General features: G+C 38.2%; 2 protein-coding genes and 1 long non-coding RNA gene across 3 annotated transcripts; 1 reads left to right on the top strand and 2 right to left on the bottom strand.

The window, feature by feature from the left end:
* The first annotated feature begins 316 nt into the window (after positions 1–316).
* LOC120422142 (heat shock protein 70 A2-like) lies at positions 317–2,359 on the top strand. The gene is made up of 2 exons (XM_039585513.2): positions 317–741; positions 800–2,359. Exons 1-2 carry the CDS (start codon positions 358–360, stop codon positions 2,303–2,305), a joined length of 1,890 nt encoding a protein of 629 aa, XP_039441447.1. The 5' UTR covers positions 317–357; the 3' UTR covers positions 2,306–2,359.
* Positions 2,360–2,782: 423 nt separating this feature from the next.
* Positions 2,783–5,819, bottom strand: LOC120422153 (uncharacterized). The gene is made up of 3 exons (XR_005606086.2): positions 5,608–5,819; positions 5,216–5,542; positions 2,783–3,438 (listed from the first exon to the last, which is right to left on the bottom strand). It is a non-coding gene; the product is annotated as an uncharacterized LOC120422153 (long non-coding RNA).
* A 426-nt stretch (positions 5,820–6,245) lies between these two features.
* Positions 6,246–11,123, bottom strand: LOC120422149 (uncharacterized). The gene is made up of 2 exons (XM_039585520.2): positions 10,916–11,123; positions 6,246–7,650 (listed from the first exon to the last, which is right to left on the bottom strand). The coding sequence occupies exons 1-2, from the start codon at positions 10,956–10,958 to the stop codon at positions 6,938–6,940; spliced, it is 756 nt and encodes a 251-aa protein (XP_039441454.1). The 5' UTR covers positions 10,959–11,123; the 3' UTR covers positions 6,246–6,937.
* Between the last annotated feature and the right edge of the window lie 809 nt (positions 11,124–11,932).

Here is an 11,932-nt window from a genome sequence, read left to right as displayed (position 1 = left end):
ATTTCTAGCGTTATTTATTGCTTCCTTATTTTTGCAAAAGTTTCTACAAATATTTGTCATGAATTGTGTGTCAATAATTCAGTCACAAACGAACCAAGCCATCCAAATGAACAAGTGGGACTGCTCATTCCGTGTAGTGTTCAAAAGTCCAACAGAATGTAGCAGGCTCTGAGAAAAAGTTGCCTCTTCTACCCAGAACAGTTTTCCACAAATCGTTCGGAAAATTTATTCCAGAAACCTTAGTTGGCCGTGCTGGTCACACCAAAAAAAAGCTTACCACGCCGTGACATTTAACCTTTTCGGGAGCAATTTTCCCCAGTCCAAATTCTTGTGACCGATTGAAAACCGAAATCAAAAATGGTGGCCATCGGAATCGACCTCGGCACGACGTACTCGTGCGTGGGCGTGTTCCAGCACGGCAAGGTGGAGATCATCGCCAACGACCAGGGCAACCGGGTGACGCCGAGCTACGTGGCCTTTACGGAGTCGGAACGGTTGGTGGGCGATGCGGCCAAGAACCAGGTGGCGATGAACCCGGCCAACACGGTGTTCGACGCGAAGCGGTTGATTGGGCGCAAATTTGACGATCCGGTTGTGCAGGACGATCTGAAGAACTGGCCGTTTCGGGTGGTTGCCGGGGAGGACGGGTCGAAGCCGCGGATTTGTGTGCAGTTTAAGGGCGAGGCGAAGGAGTTTAGCCCGGAGGAGATTAGCTCGATGGTGCTGGGGAAGATGAAGGAGGTGAGATGCGATGGGGGTTTGTGTCTTTGCTAGCTTTGAAAGGGCTTTTGATTCGCAGATCGCCGAGGCCTACTTGGGTGGAGCGGTTCGGGATGCCGTGGTAACGGTTCCAGCGTACTTTAACGACTCCCAGCGACAGGCCACCAAGGACGCCGGGGCTATCGCGGGCCTAAATGTGCTCCGGATCATCAACGAGCCGACGGCCGCTGCCTTAGCGTATGGATTGGATAAGGACCTCAAGGGTGAACGGAACGTGCTGATCTTCGACCTGGGCGGTGGAACGTTCGACGTGTCGGTGCTGTCCATCGACGAGGGTTCGCTGTTTGAGGTCAAAGCCACCGCTGGGGACACTCACCTCGGAGGGGAGGATTTTGATAACAGGTTGGTGACATACCTTGCGGACGAGTTCCTGAGGAAACACAAAAAGGACGCTAGGGAGAACGCGAAAGCGTTGAGAAGATTGAGAACCGCGGCGGAGAGAGCCAAGCGGACACTCTCGTCGAGCACTGAAGCTCCCGTTGAAGTCGAAGCCCTGATTGACGGCGTAGACTTTAACACGAAGATCTCCCGAGCACGGTTTGAAGAGCTCTGTGCGGACCTGTTCAAGTCAACGTTGCTACCGGTTGAGAAGGCCTTAACCGACGCCAAGATGGACAAGCGTGCCATCCACGACGTTGTCCTAGTCGGCGGCTCAACCAGAATCCCCAAGATCCAATCTCTGCTGCAGAAGTTCTTCTCCGGCAAGGCGCTCAATCTCTCAATCAACCCAGATGAAGCCGTAGCTTACGGTGCAGCCGTCCAAGCTGCCATCCTGAGCGGTAGCAAGGATGCCAAGATCCAAGACGTACTCCTAGTGGACGTGGCCCCACTCTCCCTGGGAATCGAAACCGCCGGCGGCGTAATGGCCGACATCATCGATCGAAACAGCCGCATCCCCTGCAAACAGATGAAAACCTTCACGACGTTTGCGGACAACCAACCGGGCGTCACCATCCAGGTTTACGAGGGCGAACGAGCCATGACCCGGGACAACAACCTGCTCGGCAGATTCGACCTGATGGGCATCCCTCCAGCCCCCCGTGGAATCCCACAAATTGACGTCTCTTTCGATCTGGACGCCAACGGAATCCTGAACGTGGGCGCCATCGAGAAAAGCTCCGGTAAGCAGCGGACCATCACCATCGAGAACGACAAGGGTCGTCTGTCCCAGAAGGAGATCGACCGCATGCTGGCGGATGCCGAGCGGTACAAACGGGAGGACAACCTGCAGCGGGAACGGGTCGCCGCTCGGAACAAGCTGGAGTCGTACTGCTTTAGCGTGAAATCTGCCCTGGATGAATTTGGAGGCCAGCTGAGCGATTCCGACCGGAAGAAGGCCGGCAAGCAGTGCGATGAGACGCTCAAGTGGTTGGAGGGAAGCGAAGGGAAGGCCGGAAAGGACGACTACGAGAAGAAGTACAAGGCACTGTCGAAGGTTTGTGCGCCGATCATGACGAAGCTGCACCAAAAGGGGGAAGAGGCCGGCACGAGCGCCAGTGGACCAACCATTGAGGAAGTGGAGTAAAAGGGTATTTTTTTTAATTGCAAATAAAGCTTGTAATAAAAACAGAGATATTTTGCAACGAACAAACAACACGTCTCATTCCACACAAATCAACCACATAACTGATTTGACAATCTTCATTCTCTCTTTCGTCAGCCGCGCGCTTCTCGCTGTTTTCTCTCTTTTTGTTCCCGCTCGCTAGCGCGCTCAGTGCGCAATCTGTCAAGTTAAACAAATAATCCAGCTCTGCTAGAATATTTCGTGACTTTTTTTTAAAGGTGCGCACATTTCGTTGCTCTTAATTCCTATTCATGAATAAGGCATTCTTGTCAAGGCCTAACCACTCGGCTGCGCACAGCAATTTACGCCAGTTCGATTTTTCAATGATCTGTCAGGCGAACAGTGCTTGCTATGTTCAATGGTCGATAACAGGCAGGCTATGATGACAGCCGCAAAATCTGCGTTCACCACTGCCCTGACTGAAAAGTCCATCGGACGTCCGTCGTTTGTCGTCCGTGCAATTGTACGACGTCACACGACAATGTCGTGCGACATTCGCACGAATGTCATACGTTTTTGCACCAAAATGTCGTATTTGTCGTGCGATCGATCATCGAAATTGTTCGACATTGTCGTACGACATTCGACCGACGTCGCACGGTTTTGTTATTTAGGTTGTCGTGCCTTTGTCGTGTGCTTTTTTCAGGTTTTTAGGTTATGTTGAAGTTAAAAAATAGATATTTGTTTATTTTTAATTTGTTTTATTTTTAATGTAATTTGCACTTTTCCCCGGAGTAAAAAATCAATTAATTCATTATACTTGTTGTGTCGCGGATCTTCACGTACATCTTGGTGTCGTCTTCCGGTTGGTCTTCCAGTTCTCCTCGTTGCTCGGCAGGAATTCGTCAGTCATCTTCTCGAGCGCCGTTGCGAGTCGCTTCTTCCGATGCAGGCGGGGCAGCATCTTGGTCAAGATGGACTGTTGCTCCTCGCTGCTGCCGCAGATGCTGATCAAAGTTGGACTTGGAAACGGTCCTGGTGCTGCCCCACTGTTTTATGTCCGATGGACTGATGGCCACTGAAGTAACGGATAACGTGGGTTTGCGCACTTTGCAAGACTTTCGGCAGGATCAGATAGGAATATTTTCGAATGTCTGAAATAAGATAGGGTGATTCCGTTTAACCATTCATATTTAGAGGTTTTTGCTTACAGGAAAATACAAGATTTTAAAATTACAAGGTAAAAAATACCCAATTTTATTTAAGATTATTCGAATAAAAGATTCTAGAAATAAGAATTTTTAAATCATAGAATTTTAGAATGCTGAAGATTTCAAATATTTTAATTGTATAAATTTAGAAATATGCAGCCATTTAAAAAAATAATTGGACGATTTTATAATTTAACAATTTCATAATTTATCAATTCAATAAATCAAGAATTAAATTAATCAAAAATTTCATAATTAATATTGTTACTAATTTTTATTTATTTTATAATTTCTTAATTATACAATACAAAAAATTTATTATTTGAAAATTCAAGAATTTCATAATTTAGGAATTTCAAAGTAAACATTATTTTAAATTTCAAGAATTTGATAATTTAAAAATTTTATGATTTTATAAATTTAAAATGTTATAATTATAAAATCATTAAATTATAAAATTCCACAATTTTAAAATTATTAAATTACAAAAATTTTAAAATTATTCAATTACAAAAATTATAAATTTTTAAATTACAAGAAAATTAAATTTTATAATTTTATGATTTTATAATTTTATAATTTTATAATTTCATAATTTTATAATTTTATAATTTTATAATTTTATAATTTTATAATTTTATAATTTTATAATTTTATAATTTTATAATTTTATAATTTTATAATTTTATAATTTTATAATTTTATAATTTTATAATTTTATAATTTTATAATTTTATAATTTTATAATTTTATAATTTTATAATTTTATAATTTTATAATTTTATAATTTTATAATTTTATAATTTTATAATTTTATAATTTTATAATTTTATAATTTTATAATTTTATAATTTTATAATTTTATAATTTTATAATTTTATAATTTTATAATTTTATAATTTTATAATTTTATAATTTTATAATTTTATAATTTTATAATTTTATAATTTTATAATTTTATAATTTTATAATTTTATAATTTTATAATTTTATAATTTTATAATTTTATAATTTTATAATTTTAAAATTTTATAATTTTATAATTTTATAATTTTATAATTTTATAATTTTATAATTTTATAATTTTATAATTTTATAATTTTATAATTTTATAATTTTATAATTTTATAATTTTATAATTTTATAATTTTATAATTTTATAATTTTATAATTTTATAGTTTTATAATTTTATAATTTTATAATTTTATAATTTTATAATTTTATAATTTTATAATTTTATAATTTTATAGTTTTATAATTTTATAATTTTATAATTTTATAATTTTATAATTTTATAATTTTATAATTTTATAATTTTATAATTTTATAATTTTATAATTTTATAATTTTATAATTTTATAATTTTATAATTTTGTAATTAATAAATTTTATAATTCAGAAATTTTGAAAAAATAATTAAAAACAGCAGAAGTCTTAAAATTTTAAAACGTGTAAGAAATGTTTTTTTGGATTTTATATTTTTTTAAATCATAGATTTTTTAAGATTTCATAAATTCAAGAAATTAAAAAAAAATTTTAAAAAAACTTCAATTTGATTTATGTTAATTTTTTTCAGATATTTTTTTTTTATTTTTGAATTTTGTTATTTTTGAATTATATTTTTTGTAGTTTTTTTTTTTTGGAATTTTTGAGCTTATGAATTTATAAATATTTTTTTTTAATTCTGAATGTCTGTTTTTTTATTATTTCAAAACTCACCATTGATAATAACTTCTGGCGAATCAGAAACGCCACCGGGAGCGTATTATTCCGTCCTCCTCCGCCTTTTCATTCACCCAGAACAGTGAACAACTCTCTGGGAATTGGAAGTTCCGTTTCCTTATTTATGTTCCCTTGACCAGAACTTGGTATTTAATCCTTTTTCTCTTTTGGGAATGCACCGCAACCTCCCGTGGAAAATAAAACATCCGCTTCCTCGACCGCAGATTGGTTCCTTCCCATCCCGTCTTCCGGCATGGCCGCCGGGTTATCTCTATTTCCCATCCTCCTTCGCCTCCACCACCACGATAACCGAAATCAGGAAACCTGGAACAAATGACACTATGATTCGGCCGCTGAATCTTTCCAGCAGAAAAAATAACACAACTCACCTATCAACCGGCCAAAATCCTTGCGAAGCTCAACAGCAATCATGTTCAAACAAGTCCAACTGAAGAGAACTGTCAAACTCTTGCGTCGACGAAAATCGTGACGTCAAATTGAAGGAAAATCGATAGAAAAAACAATGTCGGGCATGTCGAGTGTTTGTCGTACGTTTGTCGTTTTTTCGACCAATCGATATCGAAACGGTAAAATCAAAACCGTGCGACAACTCGTACGACGTGCGACATTTTTCAAACAGGGTGTGTCGAACGGATAATCTTGTCCTCACCTTTAGCGTAGGGTCCGGTTAATAATAATCCCAAACAGACTAGTTCCTACAGGAGCGTGTATTTGTTTTGACAGTGAATGAAAATTAAGGCGCTTGTGTATGTTTACGTTGTGGGCAGTTAAGAGTGAACGCGTTCGGCGAGGAAGTGTGAATGTGATTGAGTTGTGCTGGAACCGGTTGGCGGAATCCGGATCAGGTCCAGACGATAGCGGACATGAGGTCAGTGGGTGATTGTGAGGTTAATGATCGGCAGCGATGGTGCTGCGCCCGGATTGTCTTGTCTCATTGAGTCCCCGTTGTGAGCTTTTAAAATACTAAAACCTTATGGAATTTTGGATTTACAAAACACGCAATGGATAGATTTTTGTCAAATTTTATTCCATACATTATTAGAAACGGTTTCATTTACTTTCGCTTCATACACAGTCGTTCACTTTTCGTTTGCTTACCTTAAATCATTACTAATTTTACTGATACTATTATCATAGTGAAATGTTTGTTGAAAATCCATCAATTCGGGAAAACAAAATAAAGTTAAAGCGAAATAAAAAGGAATCGGTTTGAATGTGTAGTTGATACATTGTCAGTAATTTTATTCAGTTTTGTAGAACTTGCTCTGAGCAATTTACCATTTCTTCAAGATCTGTCCTAGAAGGAGTTTGTATTACGGTTAAGTGTTTTATTTAATTGCAAATCTGTAGTTTGTATGATTTAAAAATATGTATAATTGTGTCTCGTCACGATACTTCTTCCTCATCTCATCTAATATTTTGTTTTGTTTTTATAATTTGTGTTCACAACTAGATTACTACACTGTGTTCGCTTAATGCTTAAATCTGCTCTCTTTTAAATCTGCTGGGAACCTTACGCAGTGAAGGTTCGCCCTCTACCGCAGTCTGTCTCGCGCTGGAATCGGTTCCGCGTTTTCAACAAAATAAAAATTTCTCTCCTTTTTTCTTCACAATCAAGGAGTGGGGCGAGATAAAATATAAATGGTACGTCAATTGCTCTTCCTCTAGCTCTACACACACAGCACACAGGGCGTTGATTTAGTTCAAAAAGTGCGGCTTAAGATACTTGAGCATTCCGAACGTGCGGAACCGCTTGACGCCGATGACCTTCTGCAGTTCCGAGTCACAGATGGCGTACTGCTTGTTCTTGGGGTCGTACAGATTGCGCTCCTTGATGATGGCCCACACCTTCTTGACGACCTCGTGGCGGGGCAGGGCTTCCGCGCCGCAGATGGCGGCCAGTTCCGGCGACAGGTTGTACGGCCGGGTGTAGCCGGTGCTCTTGGCAGCGCCCTTCTTCTTGGCACCCTTGGCCGGCTTGCTCTTCTTCCAGTCCTCATCCGAGTCGGAATCGGAACCGCCCTTCTTCTTGCGACCCGGTCCCTTCTTGGCGCTTCCCTTGGCACCCTTGGTCGGCTTGTAGTCGTCATCCGACGCTTCCTCTTCGGATTCTTCCTCCGAGTCGGAACCCTTCTTCTTCTTGCTGGCCGGAGCACCTCGCTTGGCCGGGGCTCCCCGCTTGCCCTTCTTCTTCGGTGCCTCATCCTCGGACTCTTCCGACTCAGATTTGTCCTCCGCTTCCTCTTCCTGCTCCTCCTCCTCGCCGGACTCGTCCTGGGCGTTCACGTACTCCATCACCAGATCGTCGACCTCCTTCTTGCGCTGCGACAGGTCGCACTTGAGGTTGTCCTCCAGCTGCAGGCGAACCTTCTTGGCGGCGGTCTCCTCCAGGTTGGCGTCCTTCAGGATCGCTGGAATAGAAGGGAAGAGTGTGTTGTTAGAAATAAAATAAAAAATACAAAATGATAAAATATTTCGGTAAAAAAATGTACACAGATCTTAATATAGGACAATATCAACAGACTTCAATCTTCTTTTCAATTAGATAAGTTAAAGTTTGTTTTATGGTTATGAAAAAAAAAGTTTGTTTTATGGGGGACGAATTAATGTTGATAAAAACTTCAATGAGCCATTTTTAATGAAATAAACAATAATATATTTTGGTAATTCCGTTCTGATGTAAGCCTGATGGCAAGATTGTCAAATTGTATGTATGGGCCGCGATACTCACATTTGTTGGACCGTGGACCCCGCTATTTGGTCGCTTTACCCCTCTGACGTTAAATATAGGGTAAAAGAGCCAACAAATGTGCAATTGAAAAAAAAGTTTTTTTTTTGTGGAAAATTATTTTGAATTTTGTTTTTGATGAATAGTTTTGAATATTTTTTGTGAAAAAATAAATAACTAGAAAAAATAAAATATTATCCAGCCTTTTGAGGACGAAGTCAATCGTTCACATTTTTTAATGTTAGCTTATACACATATTTTAGTGTTAAATGTCAATATTCCAAGAAGATAATGTCCAGCTTGTGACGATAAACTACTTTTCCTTTACTTAGAAATCGAATCCAGAAGGGAAACGATAACCTGCTATGTTGGTCCGCACCGGGTTCTGAACTCCCATTTACGAGTCGGAAGCGTTGCCGCATGGCTCGGTCTTAACAAAAAAAAATAACTAGACAATAAATAACAATTTCAAATTACAAATCTAAATATTAAATAAACTTATTTTCGAATTTACTCATAAATGGCCTGTATACCCTATTTTGTACAACCAGTTTATGGAGCGTTCACCCTATATGGACTGTCAAAAGCGAGGTTCACTTTTTGACATGCTTGCCACCAGTCTGGATGTAAGATTTTTTTTAAGCAAACAAAACAAAGTTTTTATTTTTTTGCTAGTTGGGTGTTTTTGAATACCCGAAACTTTCAAAAACATCCAAAAACAAACAAAAAAATTATTTTATTTAAAGGACCTTTAAAAAAACTCCAGATATGTGTTGATACACTCAAACCCCGATGGTTTGACACCAACTGTTGTCAAACGAACGGGGTCACTTTTTAGTTTGACACCCTTTTTACACGGAGCTCACACACACTACCAAGCTTTTGTTTTGATAGTGTGCGTGAGCGCCGTGTAAAAAGTGACAGTTTGTCACTTTTTAGTTTGACTTTGTCCAACCAACTAAAAAAGTGTCAAACGAAAAAGTGATCAACCACCGGGGGTTGAGTGTATGACATAGTTACGTTTTCAAGATATTTTTTTAGAGGTCCTCCCTAGTAACATTTTAGGCTTTAAGTAGGCCATAAAAGCCTGTTTAGGTTGTAATAGGGTTTCCTGAAGCATTATAAAACCTGTAACATTAAAAATGTTACTAGGGCTCCCATGACTCATAGGTTGTTTTGAAAATTTACTCTAGGCTTTAAACATTTCATCACAAGTAGCGAAAATAAATGCTCGTGGCAAATCATTAAAAAGCTTGTACAAACTATTAGTTAAGTGTTCGTTCAGTTGTTTATTGAATATCCAGCTTTTTAAGCGAAAATGGCGTTCGAATGGTGAACGCCCGAAATGTCAAAGTCACGCAGTGGTACCAACATTACGAAAAAAGTGTGCCATGGCATAACAGCCGCATTTTTTTTTCTAATGTTGGTGCTACTGCGCGATTTTGACATTTCGGACGTTCAACATTCGAACGCCATCTTCGCTTAAAAACCTGGATATAACTGGCAAATACAGTAGTTGTTCGGTAACTGGGCTTTGTTTAACTGGGCTGCTTTTTAACTGGGCGCTCGATAACTGGGCCGTAACCCAGTTGAAAAGCAGACAAACGTCAAAAAACCTAAACAAACCGACATCACCGAGGCGATAATGGATGCAAAAATCATGTTCAACAAATAAAAAAAAACTTTCTCAAACTTTAATGTAATTTTAATCACAATTAAAGAAAATTTCTTAATAAGAAAAGTAGTCATTGTAAATAAAATTGAGGTACAATTTTGAGTAAATTATCCGACTTTCTTAGCTTTTTTTATTGTTTTTGGTTGGGATAAAAATATCTGGAGCAAACAACTGGATTTTTTCTGATTTTTAGAAAGAGCACACAATGTTGAACCAAACTTCATCAATAAAAGAGTAAAAATGAGACATTTATGCGAACAAGGCAGTTAAACATACATCCAACAAATTTGTCGAAGACATTAAATCGATAAGAAAATCAGATCAGATGGCCATTTTGCATGACCAGCCCAGATAAAAGTTTGGAGCCTGGTATGGAAAAGTTATGATGCAAAATGGATATAAGAAAAAGTTTAAAAAATTATGGGAGTGGTCAAAATAAGTTCATGTAGCAAATAAATGCAATAAAATCTTTTGGAAGTTGATGCTTTGGTTTTTCATACAAGTTTTCAAGGTATTTTTAAATATTATTTAAAGTTCTAATCACTACATATACATTTTATTTTACAAAACTTTGAAAAAAAGCAACACAAAATGCTGCTTCCAAAAAAAATAACCGTCATCGGAAGTGACTTGAGTCTGGGCGTGAGATTGGGAAATAAAAAATTTCAGCATTTTTGTATGACATAATCTGACTCCCTAGGCCCAATGTCACCCCTGACAACAGTACAATACACATGTTGTAATTCATGCAATACTTCTTTAAGAGGTTTTATGTTTTTACCGGTTTGTGATCCCACAATTTTGAATTCATTCGAAAAATAAAGTTACATAGTTTTTGAACAAAAACCATCATTAGATAAATTCAAAAAAGCTCTAATTAAATTACTGCAATTATTTTTTTCAAAGATAACCTCAACCCCAGCTTCAAAAATCAACACGATCAGAAAATAGTTGAAAAACACGGAAACCACTTAACGAACCTGCTCTCCCCTATTACAGTATCTTCTCCATTTTCTTTTCCACAATCAGTCAAAGGAGACATTAACAAATAATTTTAAGTTGAGAAAAAATAAGCATATGTGAGAAATAAAATAAATTTCACATAAAATTTGATCGATTGACACTAAATTTTAAACTTCCAAAATTTCAAACACAAAATCCAACCCCAGAACATCTCCGGAACGATTTCCATCCACCATTTTCAATCACACACATTTCATGTTCGAGCCCGAAACCCGAGGCCCATTTTAAACACTCTTTTAAAGATACTCACTGGCAATTTCCTTGCGGAGCTCATCCTTGGTTGGTTCCGGCATTTTGCTGCTAAGTTTTACGCTGTACTTGTTCCGGTTTCACGAATTTAAAGAAAAACAGTTCAGGACTGCAGTTTCCGGCCAATCTGGTGGAGCTCGATGGAGTTTTGCGAGGTGCTTCCTTGTCCCGAAACCGACTGCCTTCTGCTCTCACGATGTTGATACCGAGTGTGTATGGTGTGTTTGGAGGAAAAAACGCCGACTCCCTTAAGCTTACGACTACCAGTGCAGGCGGGAAGATTCTACCGCTGCGTTGGTAGTGGAAATTGTGCGGCACAGTGTAGAAAATGACAGGAATGTTGAAAAAAAAAACTTTTGAATTTCATTATCAAAATATTACAAATCAGTAATATTAATCACGAAATCAGAAACATGTTATGGTAATAAAACATTGCATTCATAAGAATTTCTATTACGCAAAACCCCGATGCCAAATTAGCGGGGTTCATTTTAAGTTTGTTAACCATTTTACACGACGCTCACCAACTAAAACGTGTCAAACCATCGGCGATTTGATTTGATTCTGGCTTTGTATTGTGGAATTTTGATTGAAATAAAACTTTTATTTTGTTAGTTTTGATAATTTAAAATTTATAAAATGGAAACATTACATCAACAAGAATAAAAAAAAGTTTAAAAAAAATATTTCAATCGTTCTCATTCCCACCCCGTGCTGTCAGATTAATCTTCCTTTTCATTGCTATCGACAAAAGCGATTCGGGTATGGAACTAACACAGCAAAGACAGGTTTGTGCCGGTCTCCCACAAGGCTTGGCGTATTCCGACCGACAAAATACAAGAAATATGGCCAGCACGTATTGCACCAATACCAAACACCGAAGAGGACGCGAAGGAACTTGACAGCGCTCGTGGTTGACAGCACCAAGCAAGCCCAGTGGAGCAGTGTGTTGTGCGGAGAGAGAATGTGATGTAAAGGGAAAGATTGCTAGAGAATGGTGGGAACGGAGTGTTCTACC

Source organism: Culex pipiens, chromosome 1 (assembly GCF_016801865.2).
Source record: "Culex pipiens pallens isolate TS chromosome 1, TS_CPP_V2, whole genome shotgun sequence".
Classification (NCBI taxonomy): Eukaryota; Metazoa; Arthropoda; class Insecta; order Diptera; family Culicidae; genus Culex; species Culex pipiens.
The sequence above is the reverse complement of the archived record's forward strand: the minus strand, read 5'-3'. Positions and strand labels throughout refer to the sequence as shown.